General features: G+C 34.9%; 1 protein-coding gene across 4 annotated transcripts in view; it reads right to left on the bottom strand.

Moving 5' to 3' along the window:
- LOC131038536 (uncharacterized) overlaps nucleotides 1-21,255 on the bottom strand; it is a 226,548-nt gene that overhangs the window by 112,488 nt on the left and 92,805 nt on the right. For all 4 annotated transcript variants that reach the window (XM_057970993.2, XM_057970992.2, XM_057970994.2 and 1 more), the window contains exon 5: nucleotides 15,441-15,506. In XM_057970993.2, the coding sequence (XP_057826976.1) occupies nucleotides 15,441-15,506 (66 nt within the window). The remainder of the gene's footprint in view (nucleotides 1-15,440; nucleotides 15,507-21,255) is intronic.

Below are 21,255 nucleotides of genomic sequence, written 5' to 3'. Positions count from 1 at the left end.
CTTCAACACATCGTCAATCCTTGACTGGAACCACACTGCCTTATGGGTTTCCGTCTATCAAGAAAAGTATTGGGATGTTCATCTTATCCACTGAGAAATCTGACCACAAACACAAATCTCCAAAACAGAAGTAAACAATAATCAGAATGAATCCTTTTTACTCATTAGTCTCCTTTTATAACCACCTGCGGAACTTTCTAGATATAGAATTATAAAATCACTTTTTAATATTAATTTCTTTTGCTCATAAAGTGACTTATAATACTTTATTTTATTTTACTTTTGGCACCAGGAAATTAAAATAAAATATTCAACTTATAAATATAATTAATTAACTACAAATTGCCCAAAAATATTAATTAGACAACTTTATTTAATTAATTAAATTATTCTCTCTAAATGCCTAGGCCAAAAATGGGAACATTAAATTCACCATAGATAGGAAAGTGTGCCTCCCATCTTCTTGATTTGCCATGGAAAAGGGTTTCTTACTTCTTGTAAAACTCAAATATGTACACTTTATTAAAGCATTTATTATTATATTGTATTTAATGGTCATTTAGTCGTTTAAGTAGTTTCTATTTTTCTTGTTAGTTGTTCAATCTCTTTCATGTTCTATTCTTGATCGTTTCCGTTATGGAAAGATCATCCTGTAATCTTCTTTATAAGGACCTTTTCATCTCCACTTGTAATCAATCAGTCAATAATATTCACATGGTATTAAAGTGAGAAAAAGATCTTTTGACGAATTTTTAAATTCATGTCTTTTTACCTGGAAATTTTGTTTCCCAAAATTTTTTTAATCAATTTTTTTATGAAAAATTTTCTTTCCTATTTTTTGTGGTTTTTACTATATGCATTCATACGAATTTTTTTTGAGGGTTTGTTACCTTCATTTTCGAAGGCTTGCTGAAAATCATAGAAGGATTAAAGGTGAAAATCACGAGCTTGTTCTGGGTTCGCATATTGTGGAGGTTTCCTTCACATTTTTTTGCGGGTTTGTTTTTAGAAAAAATCGTGAAGGCATTTTTTGCGAAGTTTTCTCAAGGTTTGTGTCTACAGAATCACGGTTTTCCTTGAAGAAAAATCGCACGGGCTTTTTTTCTTCAAATCATCTTGAAAAATCATGTGAAGTTTTTAGACACAAAGTTATTTTTTTCCGCAAGTGTTTGAGGTCACGATAGGTCGTTTCTTCTGTGAGACCACATGTGACAACTCCCTATATTCCCAACGACTCTCTGATCTTTTTACTCACGACAATGACGATAGTTTTCTTTTTTTCTATGTTTTTTATCTGCGCAAATCACACCTGGTCTTTTTTGGTCTCTCTCTGTGACATTACTCTAGAAACTGCACAACTTCTAGCTCATGCTTTCAACGCCCGACATAAGTATTTCCAATGTTTCCCTTCTGCTAGGTTTCTATTCATGGTTTTCTGATCTGGGTATGATTGGTGATTCTGCAACGTTGTTTTTTTTGCATGTTTTTAACAAAAAATCATGTCCTACCCTAGGGTTTTCAACAAATGGTTTGTGGTTTTTGTCCCTAATCGATGTTATGTTAAGCACCTAGGGTTTTTCCTGCGACATTTTTTTGTTGCAGATGTTTGGAAGGTGTTTCAAGCATCTATTTTTCATTTTTGCACGATTTTTAGTGTTTCCTACACTTTTCAGCACCTAGGGTTTTGTGTAGAATTTTTTACCAATTTTTGACAATTGTGGGTTTTGTTTTTGACTAATATTTGCAATAAAATCAGGAGTTTTAAGTTTTGGGCTGATTGCCTCGAAATTTGTGCCAATTGTTTGTTGAAAGTTTTTGACTGGCTGGTTTTCGACAAAAAATAGACCTTTTAAGTTGTTTTTTTTCAAAAGTTTGACCTTATTGGAAAGCGAGAGGGATGGCGTCATTGACCACCATTATGTTGGAAGGGAATCAATGCTTCAACTACAAGAACTACAATAATTGAAAGCGAAGGATGCTCTCTACTTTTTAGTACCAGTGCCTAGACCAGATTGTTTTCGGCATGTATACTTGTCCCATAGTGGCAGGCAAAGACTAGGACAAGTTTGATGAGCGTAACCGAGAAGCGATTATGTTGCTAAAGTTATTAGTCATCGATGAGATGCTTCCGAAAGTGCCATCAGGCAAGACTACTAAAGAGATCTGAAGTCACTTGAAAGATCTGCACGAGACGTCAGATAAAGGTAGAACTTTCTTCCTTAAGAACGTGTTGTTCTCATTCATGATGGATGACAAGATGTCCTTGCAGAAGCATCATATGAAGATCAAGGACATTCGCGATCAACTGGAGGCCATTGGTCGTAAGATGGAAGAAGAGGATATGGTTGTGATTATGGTCAAAAGCTTACCACGATCCTTTGAGCACTTCACTAAAACTCTCAATTACATCCACTAATGTTGACCTGAAGTTTGATGAGTTATGCAATAAGTTCTTGCTGCAAGCCAGGTGGAGATAGCAGTTTGGTAGCAATAGTGACATGGTTAGCGTGGAACAGGCGTTTACTATCAAGGATAAAGGCAAAGGCGAGTCCACTCAGCAGAAAGGACAAAGCAAATCTAACATTTCAAGAAGAATATTACATGTCACTATTGTGGTAAGTTTGGTCATATCTAGAGGTTCTGTAGAAAGCGGTTGGCTGATCAGAAGTCCAACCAAGGAGAGTCTCAGCAACAGGCTCATGTCATAGGGCATTCTGACGAGGAGTTAGCCTTCTATGCATTCATGGCCAAATGACTTGCAAATTATGTCAAAGTCTTCTATAGGGTAGTTAGAGAATAACCATTAAGGGAGGGTATTAAAGTAGTTATTATTATATTGTATTTAATGGTCATTTAGTCGTTTAAGTAGTTTCTATTTTTCTTGTTAGTTTTTTAGTTTCTTTTTAGAAAGCTTCTTTCGTGTTTTCATTCTTGATCGTTTTCATTATGGAAAGATCATCTTGTAATCTTCTTTATAAGGAGCCTTTCGTCTCCTCTTGTAATCAATCAATATAGTCAATAATATTTGGTGCAACAATGAGTAAAGTCCATCATGATCATATGCCTTAACTAGGTTCAAAAAATTGCATACATTGAATTCATTCCATGTGCCAACCCAAAAAAGGATTCTTGAGGAGGAAGTAGAACATTGTTGAATTTTCTTGTTTCTTCCTCAAGTAATTGTAATTTGTGAAATCCATTGATTCAGTGATTAAAATTTTTATTTCTAATTTACTATATTGCTAATTTTTTTCTTTGTCAAGTGGCACAGTGTTCTTGAAGCCAATTGATGTTCCAGGAAACACTAAAAATGTTGAGTTCTTTTGTGAAGCCTTGAAGGGAGTCTTGGCCGAGGTGGGTGAGGACAACGTAGTAAAAATAGTTACAAACAATGTAGCAAATTATGTTGTTGTAGCTAGACTTCTTATGTAATGTCCCTACCTGATTAACATAATTTATCTATTTCAATATACAAAAATTAATTGAGAGACTAATCATGAAGCTAGACATTGATATTCTTCAACTTATTAGTTATTAAATAGGGGCTTATTTATTTTCCTCATTAGATGATTAATTTCATTATTCATAGTTCTTAATATAGATATCAGACCCTGCTACTCTTTCAGTTTAAGGGAGAAGGGTCTATGTATGTTACCAAGGCGCTTAGAGACCAAATACAATAGGTTCCCTCAAAGTTTACAGATCCAAGCCCTTACCTATCTTGGGTATATACCCTCAAGGCTTAGGGTCACTGATCCACACCCTATCTTGGGACTTAACCTATTGCTTGGATTTAGACTACCCCACTTTGGAACATCTCATTCCCATCTTCTTAAATATTGATAGTAGTAACATGATTTAGACTATAAGTATACTAATTTCTTATGTATTATGAATATATATGAAATTAAGTATGACTGTCATATATATTGCAGTCCGTTCTGCATAAGAACATTATCGGGCTTCATATATTAAGCATACTTATTAAACACATCCTCATGCATACCACCAAGAACAAGGATGTTACTGCCTGTAACTTAATAACAGTTCTGATCTGATCCAATCCATGGTGATGTTACTGGATGCTTTGATTCCTTTCCTTTATATCTCTCAATGTGAGGGTGGGGTCACACCTCTTCATCATGCATGCCCTTTGGCAAGAGACACACCCTTTCACCATTAGCACCTTTTGAAAGAGTGCAACTCTTCATTATTTCTGCCCTTTGAAAGGGACATAACCTTTCATAATCAGATCTTATTTAAATCAGATGTGCACTTCTGATTTCCAAATTATCCCCCTCTCAAATGAGGTTCTCTTCTCCCTTTTATATCTCATTGTTGAGGGAGTCACAACTTTTCCTTCCATGTCTTTTGACTTTTCATTAGCTTAATTAAATTTTAATTAATTATATTTAATTATATTCTTTTATATTTTAATTTAATTTTTAATATTTAAATTTTATTATTATTATTTATTACAAAATTATATTTCAATGTGGAGACATTACATCTTATGGATAGGCACCCCTCCTTGTTCTCGACTCCTTGTGTTGCTCATGGCCTTGACCTCATATTGGAGGATCTTAGCAAACTTCCCTGGAACAAAACATGTATAGAATATGCAAAAAATATTTGTAAATATATATAATCAAACTTGGGTCCCTCAAATTTATGAGGAAATTCACAAACAAGAAAAACTTGGCTTGTCCTAGGATAACCCACTTCACGTTGTAATCCTTGCGTCAATCAAAGACTGCTTTGAAATGCATGTTTGCAAGTGGGAAGTGGTCTGCATCATCATATGCATAGATTAGATCTTTGATAAACAAAGTTTTTGGCAGCCAACCAAGGAGATTGTAGAGGTAACTTCTATTATATTTTTGTTTGTATTTCCATTTCACTTGCTTATTTTTGTTCACTTGTTTTAAAAATATTTCAGTTCAAAAAGCCTTTAGTTGTTCTACTACGAGTTGCTAATGGAGAGAAGCCGGCAAAGGGCTGCATATATGAAGGCAGGGATAGGACAAAGGAGACCATTAGTTCTGTTTATTTAGGGGTTGAGGGAGACCATTAGTTCTGTTTATTTAGGGGTTGAGGATAAGAATCATTGATTGACAATGGCGCCTTCAACTTCACAAACCTTTACATGCAGCTACCTACCTCCTCAATCTGGCATTCAAATTTCACCAAGACTTCAAGGTCGATGAGGAGGTTTTGAGTGGGCTCTACACATTTGTAGAGTGAATGGCACTTGATTCATTAATCGGAGTGAAAACAATCAATGAGATGGAGATCTTCAAGCTTGCACAAGGAGACCTCTTTGCACAAGACATCTGCAAGGCAACTCGGACAACATTGCAGCAAAGTAGAAATCTATTAAAGGCATAAGTTAAATTTATATATTAAACTTTTCTATCTTTTATCATTTTATGTTAATAACTTAATATTGAAAGTGAATTGTGAAACTCAAAGTTACAAAGTAGAACTGAATTTTATTATTTCTCATTTCAGTTGCATGGTGGGAGAGGTTTGGCACTAAGGTGCCAAATTTTCAAAGGATTGCAGTCCATGTCTTGAACCACCCATGTAGTTCTTCAATATGTCAACACAATTGGAGTAAGTTTGAGCACATACAATCCAAAAAGTGCAGTATGTTGTCAAAGCAAAGGTTGAATGATCTTGTGTATGTTCATTACAGCCTTTGCCTCTGTCACAAACAGATCTTGGGCATTAACTTGTGTCCTGTCATTTTATAGGAGGTTGGTCCACAGTCAAATTGGATCACTGAGATTTACAATCCTATCTTCAGTAATGATGACTAAGCATGGGTTGATCAGGTGAATCAAGAGGGCAAAGGTAGTAACCATGGCAGAGGAGAAGGACAGAGCATGAAGGACACCCCTTGGATGTTGGACTTGGTGCCATGGAGACACAAGCAGATATCATGGTTGCAAAATCATGCAGGACTTATCTTAGATGCCCATGTAGAACTTGTCATGATGTTGGAGATAGAATGAGTGATGCAAGTTCCTTTGAGCCACAGACTTGTATTTTCAGTTTTGATATTTGTTTTGACGCCATGGGTTTCATAATACATGAGATTAGTATACATTTAACAATATTATAATTTTATAAATCTAACAATGTTGCTTCATTCAACTATAAATCAAAATTCGCTTTTACTTTAACTTTTTATACTCATGTGATCAATGTATACTACTGTATACAGTCAAAGTAGCTTTTATTTGGTAGGTTTACTGTGTTTTTAAAGTTTATTTAGTACAGGGTGCATTAAACAAGTTTAAACTCCTTAAAAATCTCTATATTTCATGGTTTTCTCAATTTGCCGAATCTCAATGCCAAGTCTGAGTCTGAGTCAAAAATCAACTTGCCAAGTCTGAGGCAAATCCAAGTCTTGTAACGTGTCAGTGAATCAACCTTCAAAAATCTACAACAAATGATAATATCAGTCTAATAGCAGATTTTTTGTAATGTCGCCAAGTCAAAACTTTCTGATTTTATGCCCTCCTTTTTGGCATTTTCTGATTACTCAAATTAAAATATTTCATGGATATAGTACAGTGCAGATAAACAGCAATATGGACCAGATTTGTAAATTAGTTGAAGTCTGAAAATAAAGAATCCTGATGCAATAAACTGAACACCTTGATTAATATGCAAACTGGTCTATGGAACAATAACACAGGGTTGTTAGGAAGCATACAATATGGACTTATGTTCATCCCAGCAGTCCGAAAACTTCAGTAATGATAGATCTTACAATCCTTGGTACCTGGACCAATAACGAAATCACCACAATGATCAATGGTGTGGATATGATACTCAGATTGCTGTTACAACAGAAGTACAAGAGTTGCTTATACCATGTTGATCAACCATATATCTGAATTATGCCCCAATTTACAGCATTACCCTGGAAATAATGACATAATTTATATACGTGAAAGCTAGTGACTAGCTGTATGAAACAGTTTTTATTGTTACACCTATTATGCAGTGTATCAATATCAACCAATGATAATAAGGAAACCATTATTATGCTCTAATAGCAATGATTTATATGGTGGAACATACCCAGCTGTTACCACACTTCCTATTTATGTAGATCGCAGCCACAAACTTGATATATTTCCGCCGAAAAAGAATGCAGAATTACTCTAGTAATCACAATGCCCCTTCAACAAAAGTGTAATATTAATATCAATCTGAAATTTCAATTGTTACATGAAATATCTCCAAGGAATTGTGGTTTTTTGTCCTCCAAATCCAGACCTAGAGGATTTTCTCCTCAACTTAATTGAACCTAAGTCCATTACTACAATGAGGAGTAGAAATCTGAAATAGAATGGTTGATCAATGTGCTTCCTTCTCCTTTGTTTGGCCTCTCTTAAAGAGAATTTTCCTCCAAAAGACAACTCTTCAAATTTTCTTTATGAGCCTTGATTGATATTTGAGAGGAATTATTTAAAATAAACTATAAATGTGAAAGATCACCTTATTTTATATTTTAACTATAATTTAGCCACTCTTTATTATAATTTTATTTAAAATCTCTAAGAGACATTATTACCCTCTAAAACTATTTTTATAATACCATTTCCTTAGTGCAAAGTTCAAAAACCATGGAAAATGTATGATAGTTGTTTTGGGTTTCAACTTGGCTTAATTTTGAAAAATGGGACACTACATTTCGAGGAAATATGACAGTAGTTTGAATGCCTTCATGATGTCTCTCATTTCAAAAATATATAAGGAGATAGCAACAGTCACAATTAAAAAGCTACAGTTTTGTGACAGAACAGCAAGGTAACTGTGATGTCCCCTACTTGGAAGCTGTCATGTTTTCAACAATTATCATACATTACTGAATGATCATCAAGTTATTATGCATTTTTCAATTAACTCCACATTTTATAATTCATAGCTCTCTATATTATGATCTAACCTTGTTACTACCTGTTGTGAGGTATTCACACATCGCCCCATTGCAAATGGGGACCCCCACTTTTTTCTGTTTCTAGGATAGTGTTAGAGTCCTTTGCTATTAACCTTTGCATTGAAGAGGTATAGATGGTCAAGAAACCAAGAGTCGGGTGAATAGCCCTTTTGTGAGGGGTAAAATGAAGTGCTTTGATGGAGAAAGTGGTTTGATGTGGGAACCCTCAAAGAACAAGTCCAATCAATAATGCAAATGTTTCTTCCATCATCCAGGTGACTTATATGCATCCCAGCGAGAGATGATCTTCAGGAGCAAAAATTTGACTAAGCATATAAAAATTTCGATTGCTCCCTAGTAGGAGAAAATTTTGTTTCTATTGCTCCTCATTAGGAGCGAAATCTTTTCCAAGCTCTCCAAGTCACTCAGGATGCCTCTAATCATTGTGCAATTTATCAATTCGAGCAAGGAATGCAATGCAAAATCAATAAGCTTGGATCAGGCCAAGTATGTAGGGTTACTTCAGGTGCACCCCTTTGGGAGCGAACATCATGTGCTCAAGTCTCAGAGCGAAATTCCTCCTAGGGCCTCATGTTGAGCATGGTATGACGCATTAGAGTTGAGAAAGTGAGTGTAAGTGAGCGAAGGAGAGTTAAAGTGTTAACTTGAAAGTCATCAAGTGCTCCTTAGTAGGAGCGAATTTTGCTTCAAGTGCTCTTTGATGGGAGTGAAATTCCTTTTTAGGCCTTCCATGAGGTGAATTTGACATGTTTCCATGAATGAATGGTTGAAAGACCTAAGGTTTGAGTCGATGAAGCAAGGAAAAGTGAGTGAGAAAGAGTTAAAATCCCAAGTTTGAGGGTCACTTCAAGTGCATCACTTTTAGAGCCAACTTCAAGTGCTTCACTTTTGGAGCGAATTTGCCTTTGAAGACTTGATTGAGTACAATTTAAGGCATTTGAGTTGTCATGAAGGAATATAGTGAGCAAGACTTAAATTTGAATGTCACTTCGAGTGCTCCACTTTTGGAGCGAAATCCACTTCAAGTGCACCTCTTTTGGAGCAATTTCAACTTCAAGTGCTCCCTAGTTGGAGCGAAATTCACTTCATGTGCCCAAGGTTAGGAGCGAAATTGCTTGTAGAGCCCCCTTCCAGGTTAATTTGATGCCTCCACTTGCATGAATAACAAAGTATTCAAACCTGAAGTGATGAAGGGCAGAATTGGACTAGGTTTGAGAGAACTTCTATTGCCCACTATTAAGAGCGATATCCTCTTATCAAACCTACAAATCACACAAAATAAGAAATTATATCAAATTAGGAGGTTATATAGAAGGTATATATCATATGTGTTTGATGCTCATTTGTTTGTTTTGCAGGAGATGAAGAAAGAAATCAAGGGGATCATGTTGGAGAAGAATCAAAACAAGTGTCGTAAGGAGGAAATTTCAACGTCAAGATCAAGAGGATGTCCTCAAGAGGAAAACTTCATGAGAAAATACTAAAAAAAACATCAAAAGGAGGAAGATTGTAAGATCTACACCACCATGCAAAGGGGAAAACTTCATTTACAAGCACGAGAATGCCCAAGAGGAATCTCAATTCTCACCGCACCACGGAGACATGAAGAGATCAAAGGAGTGCCAAGGAGAAGTCATACAATCACCCCAAGGCAAGCAAGGGGGGATGGAGGAATGACTTAGCTACATCAATGCTTCCCATCACCACTACTTTGAGCGAACTTGAAATGTTGAGTATCAAGAGATATCTCTCAACATCCCTTCATGATGATGAATCAAGTCTACAAGTGCAAAGTAGAGGTGGCATCCTAGTCACTACTCACCAATCAGAAGTTCCACCTCAGCATGTCTTGATTCAATGAACCTGATCATCATATGAAGGCACAAACTTCGAGGCACCTACCCCCATTATCCATTGGTCGAATATTCCAGAGACGACATGTGTCAAAATGTTCTAATTATTTCATTGGCCAGAATTGAGTTTGTTGTAACAAACCCTTATAAAGGTTTCATTGTTAAATCTTGGCCATTGATGGAGATTCAATCCTGGCCATTAATTGTAAAGAGCTCTCTATATAAAGCTCAAACTCTTCATTTAGAAAGGTTAAAAGAATAATAATAGAGATAATAGAATAGAAGAATAGAATAGTGGTAGTCCAAGAACAGATAGATTAGAACATAGAATAGAAGTTAGATTAGAAGGAGGAGGAATTGTTGTCAAGACTTGTAAATGAGATACTCTTTTCATTGAAGTTATGGTGAAATGTGTTATTTCAACAAGTCCCATGGTTTCTACTTCTCATTTGCTTTCATGTTGATAAAATTGAATGGAAGAATTTGTTGAATGCATTTGTGTGGAATCTGTTTAGTCCATACCACTAGCTTCTTGCTGATTGTAAGTGTGCCTTTTGTGGTCAACTGGAATGATATGAGCTTAGCTTCGAATTGTTATACATCCATTGTTTATGCATTAACTTGAATGGTAATCAATGTTAGATGGTAATGATTCAAACATCTTTGAATTATCCCTTGAGCTTGTGTCAAATTGTTCAAGTGGATGGTGAGCCCTCGCCCAGTAGGATTCCATTGAATTATTCACCCATTTTCTTGCATTCTTAGGATTAGAAAAGGCTTCCTAAACCCTTTCCTTTTGTCCTTTTTTTCAACTCAAGATAGTTTAGGATAAAAACCATCACAAGATTGCAACATCAGATGATCAAGTTTCAGCAATCCAAGAATTCAACAATTCAGCGTAAGTCCCCTCGTGATTCCAGCATAATCACATCAAAACATTGAGCTTATCCACACGTCGTGACCCGACATTTATGAACCTTGGAGTTGTCTCAAGTGATCCTTAAGCTAATCTTCAACATTTGAGAGACTTTGTTCAAGAGAGGATAAGATACTTTTGGGTATTTTATTCTATGTTAGATTGCACATAAAAAACTAGTGTTACAAGACTCTTGGCAAGACTCGAAGAGTCCAGAGGCGGGTCGCCCTTGTCGAGGCCCGTGGCCTTTGGACTCGGACTCGACCAAGTCTAGCCGAGTTTTGGCAGACTCGCCGAGTTTGTCAAACTAATAATAAGTTTTTAAAAAATATATGTTTTAAATGAAAAAAAGGGTCTAGAGCACGAGGAGACCCATTGGAGGACCTCGAGGATGATGTGGATGAGGATATGGATGTCACTGAGCGTGAGCCTAACCCCCAAACACAGGCAGAGATCATGGCTACAGAATGTTCCAGGACCTATCTTAGGTGCACACATAGGACAGTGGCGGGGTCGACTGATACTGGCTCCTCTGAGCCTTAGACTTCTAGGCTCTAGCTCATATGTTGAACTTCATATATGTTTTGAACTTTTGATGACATGGATTTCATATTCCATGAATTTTGTAGACTTTTGACACTATCTATATTTCTAATGTGTTATTTAGTTTAAGCTTATTTCCTTTAGCACAAGCCTAAAATTTGCATTTATACTTATGTGATCAATGTAAACTTGTGTATGTGCTTCTATTTGATGAGATTATTGTGTCTTTAATGTTTATTTATTAAAAAATACATGAAAAAAGTTTAAAATCGTTAAAAATCTTTGAATTTCTTGGGTTTTTCAATTTGCTGAGTCTCGGCCGAGTCAGAGTCCGAGTCAAAAATCAGCTTGGCGAGTCTGAGGCAAGTCTGAGGCTTGTAACTATGTAAAAAACACATCAACACTACCTAACCCTAATGGAGGAAGGGATAATTACATAGTTCCACAGGGTTTGGGGACGTTTCCTTGGGGGGACGGGGAAACGTGTTTTGGGGATGGGGGTACTTGAGGCCTAAGTTTGGAAACATTGGGGGGACGGTGGGGGGACGGTGGCAGGGGGCGGCGGGGGAGCGGTGCTCACATAATACATTTAGTACTTAAAAAATTAGTTTTAAAAATATGTATATGTATAACCGTATAAGGAATAAGTAAACACATTGCAATGATTGCAATGAACTTTGAACAATAAGTTATAAGTAGAAACTAGAAAGATTGTGTTGGAGTATCTTAAAAGGATCTAACCCTAAAGATAGTAAAAGCGCTAATTAACTTACCCCTATCATTTCAGCTCAAGGTATAGAAATAATAGCATAAATCTATTTCAATTTTGTTGCCATGAAAAACATCTTTATATGTGTAATGACCACTGTAGACGATCTTTTATTTTTTAACAACCATAAAAACCATGCAAACTAAAACAATGCTTATCTCTGCTATTAAAAACTGATAACGATTACAAGTTGATACAAATGTTGGTACAAGGCAACACATTGAAAAGACACTTTCTAGATTGCCCAAATTGCATGAAACTAGCATCCAATAGAAAACAATAAATGAAAATACCTTGAAAAGGCAACTGAAATGATCACTATAGGTCCGGAACACACATTTTGGTTTAAATTACTATATACAACAATGCAGGCCTGATACAATTGGAAAATATGTTGCAGGTCTGAAACATCACCATTGTAGGTCCAAACAACACCTTAAAGCCTCCTAAAACTCACTCTATACAACCATGTTCACCCCCAAACAATGCCTTAAAATATTTAATTAAATCATAAATATACGAGTTTCTTCTAATATTTAATTACATAAGAATTCCTTAAAATTATGAGATCTATTACTGACACTGCTAATGAATAACCAGATTTCTTTAGGAAAATATTTTATTTATCTATGCACTTAACCTTATTCGGAGAATTATGTTTATCTATTAATACAATAAATCAATATTGTAGACATCAAAGGGTTTACTCAGCGTACCAGGCTGTATGTCAAATGCTTTATTCAGCAATCAATATATTAACCAGAATATCAATCTCCTTATTCGATGCCTGCTGGAATAATATGGATTTCCATCTTATATGTTTCTGAAGGGATTGGTCGTGTCTAAGGACGCATGTCTCATGTAGAACATACAACTTCATATGACCCGATTTGTTATTACCATCGTGCTTTCTATAATGATTTGATCTGCTGTTGGAACGATGCCTTTTCATCATAAAACAGTTCCCTTGTATTTGCTAATAGTAATGTTTAGTTATTTGATTTTGATGCCAGTGATTACTTTCATATTTTTATATTAAATGCAAAAAAAAAATAATATAATTTATCATTATTATATTAAATGCAAAAAAAATAATATAAGAGCATTGTTAATTCAATTAAGTATTAATGAAGGGATATTACAGTTTCCTTGCATATTTTTTACAAGAATTATCATTGACATGATCTTTTGATCAGTAGAATTTTCAAGGTTTCTTCAGAGAGGATCCACCATGTTCAAGGCAAGAACTTCATCAAAATCATTGCTAGGAGCAAGTGTCTGATTGGCCATTTAGCCCATGATATTTTTAGTAGTCACTTTTCAGAGAAATATAGTTTTAGCCCATGCTACCTTTAGCAATCACTCTTCTCAAGAAGATAATCACTTTTTGAGAAATCCATTACTAGAACTGGTATTTATAGCCCGTTTTATTTTTTGCAGTCACTATTTTTGGAACAGAGCTATTTTCGAATGACCTTCAAAACAATCTATATATAGATCAATTATTTTAGATGACCTTCTAGAAGGTCTATTTTTAGTTAATATTTATCAAAAATCCATTTGAAGATTTATTTATTTAGGGTTTAGAATTTGTGGACAAAATTTGAATTTGAGCTTGCTTTGTGTGCAAGCAAACTATTCATAGCTTAGAAGTTCTACGTAACATTTTTCTTATTTTTCATACAAAGTCTGGTGAATTCTTATTAATAAGTGCCATTTGCACTTAGAGTTTCAAAAGTAATATTATGCCTACTTGCTACTAATATTGTTGTTCAAGCATCTTTCTGATTTCTATTTTTATATATTTTTGGAGTTGAACATAATTTGACAATTATTGCAGGCTTTGTATTTCAGTCTTTATTAAATGGAATATTATAGCTTTGAATGTGATCCTTCATATTTGATCCATAGTAGTTTATGTATGTGTTTTACCCAATTACCACATTATGCTCATAGTTTCCAGTTTCTGTGTTTAGCTGAAAAGAGTGAGCATCTATTAGCTGTTTTAGATTTTTTGAATATGAGATATAAGATATTAAAGCCTCTTGTATAGTGTGGAAGTGATGAATTGTGCCCTATCTTGAAGAGAAAATAGGTTTATTCTTAGTTTGTTTCTTTGCACGCCAAAGAAATTCTGCTTGTTCTAGGTATTTTTATAAATTGTTTTGAAATGAAAGTTATCATTTCCTTCCCTCTTCAATAAGGTAACTTCCCCTACAAACTCAAACAAACGTTTTACCTTACATGCTATTCCATGTTATGTTGCACGAAAAGGTCCAAATTAAAATGCTAACACAATTCAAGAAAGTCTATCATGAAATTGAAAATTAGTGTTTCTTAGTTTTGGGACTCTTTAGACTTGTATTTTTGTTAGTTGGGCGTACGTATTAACCTAAACATACATTTTACTGGTTAGGAAAACAAAATTTTAACGAATTATTTATCTCATAGGCATAATGTGAAAAAACTCACAAAGTAAAAGGAACTTTAAGCTGTCCCCCATGCGCAAAGCAAAAATTCAAAGAGGGCAGTCATTATAAAAAAGACCCCTATGCTATGGTAGACGGTTTTTTGGAAAGAAATAACCTGTGCACGAGTTTAAAGTTGTAATTTGGCCACAGCTTCAGCCATGTAGTCCTCAATTTGGCTTGAGTAGGCATCCAAAGCATCTCAGGAAAGTAAATTACTCTTGTACATAACTTTCTTTCTATTTTCCAATAAAAGTAAAGTTCTGTTTCTTTGCATTTTGAGAAATCTGGGTCTTAGTTAGTCTTCTACAATTTCAGATTTCAAATCTAGGATTATCCCTACATTTGTTTGCAGTAGAACAGATATTATTTTCCATTATTTTCGACCAAACTTCAGAATATAAACAGTTCCTATTTTTAACTAATTTCACTGTCAAATTTTCAATACTATTTATTTCAGACCTAGGTTTCTTACCATGGGTTTGCAGCAGAGTAGCCAACTACATATGGATTCACAACAGAATCTAGGACTTTATTATATTATGTACTTCATGTTGTTAACATTTTTATTCCATGTTTACTACAAAAAACAAATTCACTGTAAGAAACTACATTTCAACACAATAGAGTCTTCAGCTAGAAACATTTTAATACAGAAAATTAATTTAACAATCACAGGACTACCTTGAAAAATATTTATCAAATAGTCATATTTTGCATTAGAAACATGATTTACTTAACCCTGGTACAGTTCACTATAAGATGTGTGACAGAGTTTCAGTAACTAGTAATATTAAACCTTCAGAAAATAGCTTCAAAATTCAATGCATATGTCTTGCCAACGATGCCCACTGGTTGAAGCTTAACATTGCATTCAATCAAAATTAATTAGGTTTCATAAAAAATAACTAACCACTGTCCATGCTCTGCTGAAGACTCTTCGCTCTAAAAAGCCTTTTCTCCTCTTCTTTCTGCATAACTGTGAATTCCAAGCAGACCAATATTAATATAATGAGCATGCAGAAGTGAACAATGAAATAGTCCTATGGTTTTGTATCATTAACCTTCAACATTCACATTACATGCTAAAAAACCTCAAAATATTTTCCTGAGGCTTCCTTGGGACTTTTGAGGTATAATCAAATTTCATCAATCCTGGAACACAAATTTATGGTAGAACTGGAAACTTAAGGAAAGGAGACAAAATGTTAAAATTTCTTGGTTTCCTGCAAACTGGGATCAAATAGGGAGATTGGAATTCATTCAAAATTTCATAATGCAAACCTAAATTTCAGATCAGTAATGTACATAAATTTCAATCGAATTCTTAATCTGCTCTCTACTCACATATCAATTTGTGTTCATAAAAGGATGAGTGGTAGATAGATTATGGATGATTTCATACCATACCCTACATTTCCACTTTATTTGCAAACTTACATTTTCCAAGTAGATATCCTAGCTTAAGCTCATATATACAAATTATCAAAACAATATAATAATAGCATTACAATACAGCACAGACTATCTTTTTTTTCTTTCCTTGTGAATTATTTCAATATATTTAATCATCACATGATTCTAAAAATTTTAGTTTGTTATTTATTGTGGCACTATAGTTACAAGAAAATCAGTATGATACTTCATGCCTTGCATCTAGATGTCCATCTAGAGGTTCTTGTAATATCCCCAGTAAAATATATTACCAATTAAAATAAATTAATAGACCACAGAAAGATCTAATGCAAATTATGATATTCAGCATACATGCAATCACTTCCAACATAAACTGAAATATACACACATTACGTCAATTTTACCAATGTTTGGGCAACTAGTTTGACATTAAAATTGCATCAGTCAAACTTCACAATTGCCATACAGCTTAGCAAAATTATAATACAAGCTAGCAACTAGTCAACACCAAAACTGCATCAAATGACCTTGAAACGATTACAACCTAATATAATGATATGAAACTACTTTTTGCATCAAATAGAACTGTTATGACAGTCATTACAATATCATGGAACAGCAAAAAAAAAACTTATTGTTAACTGGCAACACAAGCAACTCTAATCTTGCAAACACACATAAAACCAAACTAGTTGAACTATAATACTCCTTGAAGCTCTGTTGTAACCTCTAAATGAGATCACCCTCATGTACCAAAAGGGTTTCATCCTCTGCTACCTGCAACCGATGGGTTTTCGTCCATTGACTACAATATCCTATGGGTTTTTCGTCCACAGAAGTAACTTGAACACAAACTGCTCCAACAAATAAATTCATAAGATGAGATGATATCCAAATGGAAATGTTACAAGTTTTATATGATGCAATCCCAACCCGGGCACCCAAAATCCCACGCTTCATTTTGGAGGCACAAACTAAAATAACTCTTCAAAGTTGTCAGCCAAATCCTAAATGGGCACTTGGGCCCAAAATTTAAAAATCACCAAAAGATACGCAGTAAGAAAAATAACACAGGAACGCAAGAATCTCATGGAAAACCCTTTCGGGTTAAAAACCACGGCATAAAGAGTCCTTATTAACCTTGAACAGATGGGCACCAACCCAGATCACAGAGAGAACACAATTAGAGAGAGCACCAACTCTCCTCTCAGCACCAACTGAGAACAACAGAGGCACCAACCTCAGTGCAAAAGAGAGTCCCATCTCTCACCATCAAAATTCTGAAGCAAATTACAGCGCCAGCATTCTCAGTAATATATAATTATAGTACCAGCAACCTCTGTGATATATCCAGTAACATCCAGCTATTTGGATAGAATCCTTATAGGTCCTTTTCTATCCTCAGCTACAAACTACTTACTCACAACTTCAACAAAATACGATTCCACTTCAAGATGTCCTCCACTTAGTTCTTTTCAATTCAACTTTCACTTTCAGACTAAAGATCATAATCTGCCATTAGATCGATCTATGTCTGAAGTAACACTCAACATTCAGTCAAAATCATAGCTTTGTTTTATCTGAAACTGAGACACCGAAAAGTATCAAAAGCACTGTATCATATCAACGAACATCACAAGAATATTGTATCAAAGAGGAGTTCTCAGACTTGTCACCATGCAACTCAAAAGAAAACTTCCTCAGCACACACAGCAACACATATATCTTCTACGATTTTTTTTTAAAATGATTCCTCAAATCTTCACACTTAACACACACACCAAGCTCTCCTTACTTCAATACTCTTTCACTTTCTTTTATGGTAGCACACCACCTTGCTGTAGATCTCACACACAATATATATCGCACCACCTCACTGCTATTTTTTATCGCATACACAAGTCACAACCTGCAGAGCACAATCGATACGTATTGACCAAGATACCACCCTTCAAAACTAGTATGTCAAAACGGCTTAGAATAATAAAGATAGTCATTATTTTTAAATAAAGCTTCCCTTTCTATCTCTTCTAATCTGAGGAAACAATAATACTTCCCTCTTTTAACACAGAAAATAAAAAACGTATGTCTCAATCCTCCTTCAGCAAAAACAAAACCACTAGCTACAATCGAACAATCGTGCAGGAAGAATTTACTACCACAGAAGAAGACATTAAAGGAAAAATTAAAACGATTTCCTACAAACATCGTATTTTATCTCCAAAAATAGCACCCACTTTGTTTACCTCTCCAACCATAAAAGAAGCCACGATTATTTGAAAATACATCACCCGTAACTACTGTGCCACACTTCAACACAATACACACCACAAAATTAGCACTATTCATTTATATTAATTGCCAAGTGTTCTGACTTTTTCTTTCGAGTTTGATTTTTATTCTAAGGAATCACTACAACCACACCACAATATCATTGACCTATGAAAGAGAATCCCACTTTACAAAGGAGGCGTTACAAAGCAATATACTCCATTTGCTGACATAAAAAATTAAGCCACCACGTGCATCACTCCAATATTCTGAATTAATTAAGCCATCATTTAAAAACATACGAATCAAGGCTCCTTTGACCATTCAAAAGTGACATGGCAAGAGATCTGACTCAGCAATTAATATGTTAACAAGTAAGCTAACAAGTAGGTGAAGCTAACAACCAAATAGCTGAAGCAACTCAAGCACCTCAAGCACCTCAACCAAAAATAAGATCTAATGAATAAACAGTAGCTCGAAAAGCACTTCAAACTCAATCCAAGATTATTTTGAGTAATCCTCTAGCTTCGAAAACATAGGACTGACAAAAACGACTTGACATCAATAACAAAATATCTAACACAAATTGCATACTCAAGTATCTTAGATCCTTCCCAAGTGGCATCCTCAACTAGTAGATTATTACATCCGATTAGTGTTGATGTGGCGAAAGTCGTACTTCTACTGTTTTGAGTCAACATAGAATAAAATGTTTAGTATCCTATCCTCTCTTGAATAAGGAAATCCCTGATGTTGTTCTGGATGATCAAAGGGGATAACCTCAAAGTTCCAAATGTCAAGTCTTGACTGCGGGATAACTCAGTGGTTTGATGTGTTTTGCTGGTAAACACAAAAGAACTTACGTTTACAACAAGTTAGCCTGCATCTAACAATGCCTTGGTTCACAAGCTGGGAAAAATAAACAACAAAGGAGAAGGGTTCAGGAAGCCTAAGTACAATGGTAGTAATGGCTAGTGCTACAAGTAGACAGATTTCCATAAACTAATCCTTGTTTCGCCAGAGACACCCTCACAACTCAACAAGAACAGTGCAAGCTCCTAGGAAATTAAGGTTTTCAGAGTATAGGTACTCATTTAGGCACCCAATTCTAGCACAACCTAAGACAAATACCTACGGTTGAACCAAGCACAATAGTAAGGTTCAGACTAACCATATAAGGTGACCTTCAATCAACAGGCATCCAATGGTATGAGCCAGAAACCTCATCAAATACCCTCACACTTTGCCATTAAAATCACTGAACTCTAATTAACCAGCTAAAGGGAAACCATGCAAACAGAAGAAAACAAAAATAACAAACACCATACTTCAATGTCCATATATTTATTTCAACTGCCATTACAACAATTTCTTCTAGCAATCCTATTCTATTCCTAATCTGCTAACTGCTTAAATCCATCTATCTAACTCCCAAAATTCTATATCTTTACAAAAGAGAGGAACTAGCTTTTATAGATTTTTACATTTCAAATCAAGGGCCAGGATTGAAACCATCTGATGGCTGCAATCTGCCTTCTAGAAGCCTGGCAGCTTTAGCCCATGCCTAGTAACTTCCATAACTTCCCAATTGCCACTTTCAACCACTTCCTCAGCTAATGGCCACTGTTTTACATCAATTATGTAGATCACGTAGCTGGGAAATAACTAACTAGTGTCCCCTTTGTTTTGAATTGCATTAATGGGGCCCACAAGTAGTTATTTTACATTAAAGCAATTCAGTTTTTACAAACTGATTTTTTGGAATCCTCTGCTGCACATTTCTGAATATGCATATTTCCTATATGTTGTCCTCAGTTTTGTTTTCAAAAACATGGACTATTACATAGAATTTCTTGTCAAAAAATGAAAATTTTACTCTATGGCACGCTTCCCGAGGTAGAATTTTGCTCTACTCCTGGACTGGACTAATCCTCAGTCCATTCTCAAACCACGTTTCGAATTTCATTGCGTTTCAAGTTCGTTTGCTTTGTTTTTCCTTCAATTTCGGGTTTTTTCTCCCTGACTGCAGGTGGCAGATTTTCCTTAAGTTGCAAGTTTTAATTTTCTCTTGTTTTAGTGTTGTAGGGAAATTTTAAGTCAATAACAACTGCACTTTATGTAATTTTTAGACTTGTAACTTACTTTTTATTTTCCCCCTTGTTCCTTTTTATCTTCTAAGTCATTGTAGGAACTTTTTGAACATATTACAAGTGAACTTTAAATTATAAAGTTAAAATAAAACTTGTAATTTATTTAAAAAGTTTCACTTAAGTGATTTTAAGTTATGGTAGGGGTTTTCTCCTCCATTAACAAGTTTTATAAAGTCACTTTAAGTTGTAGTAGGGATTTTATTTCCCTATTACAAGTTTTATTTTTTAAGTTAAGTTATTTTTATGACTTGTTAAAGGAATTTTATTTTCCCTTTACTAGTCTTTTGTTGAGTTGTTTAAAACTTGTAAAGGAAGTTTTATTTCCCTATTACATGTATTTTAAAATTGTAGTTTTCTCTGACAAACCCGATTTTGCCTAAATGAATGAAAAGTGAACATGTTAAAACTTGCAAATAGGTTTTAGAAACCCGATTTCATATGTTCTAGGCAAATTTTCAACTTGTTGCCCTTCTCCAAGAACCCGACCAGCTATTGAAGTTGAATTTGTTGAAGGATTCAAACGATTTTTGTGGAGAGATTTTAGGAGGAGGATGGCATTTTGAATCTTAGCCGATTTTCATGCATTTTCAAACTCTTTTTGTGCCATATGGAAGTCGTATTTGCTGGTTCAAAGGCGTTAAAACATCAAATATGTGTTCTTCAAATGCCATAATTTACCTCATGAAAGTGCCATGAATCCTCCTTCTCCTAAGTCGTTTTGGCTTCTCTTACCTAGACGTGGAGATTGGAAGCTCCATTTGACCGATTCTTCATGTATTTGTAAGGCGTTTTGCTGCATAAGGCGTTTTGCTGCATATGGCATTTTTGTAAAAACGTGGCTAGGGTTTGAATTGCCTTCTTTTGTCTATTTAAGAGATTCCATCTCTTCTT

This window comes from Cryptomeria japonica, chromosome 10 (assembly GCF_030272615.1).
Source record: "Cryptomeria japonica chromosome 10, Sugi_1.0, whole genome shotgun sequence".
NCBI classification, from domain to species: domain Eukaryota; kingdom Viridiplantae; phylum Streptophyta; class Pinopsida; order Cupressales; family Cupressaceae; genus Cryptomeria; species Cryptomeria japonica.
Note: the sequence above shows the minus strand (reverse complement) of the source record. Positions and strands in the feature narration are given on the sequence as shown.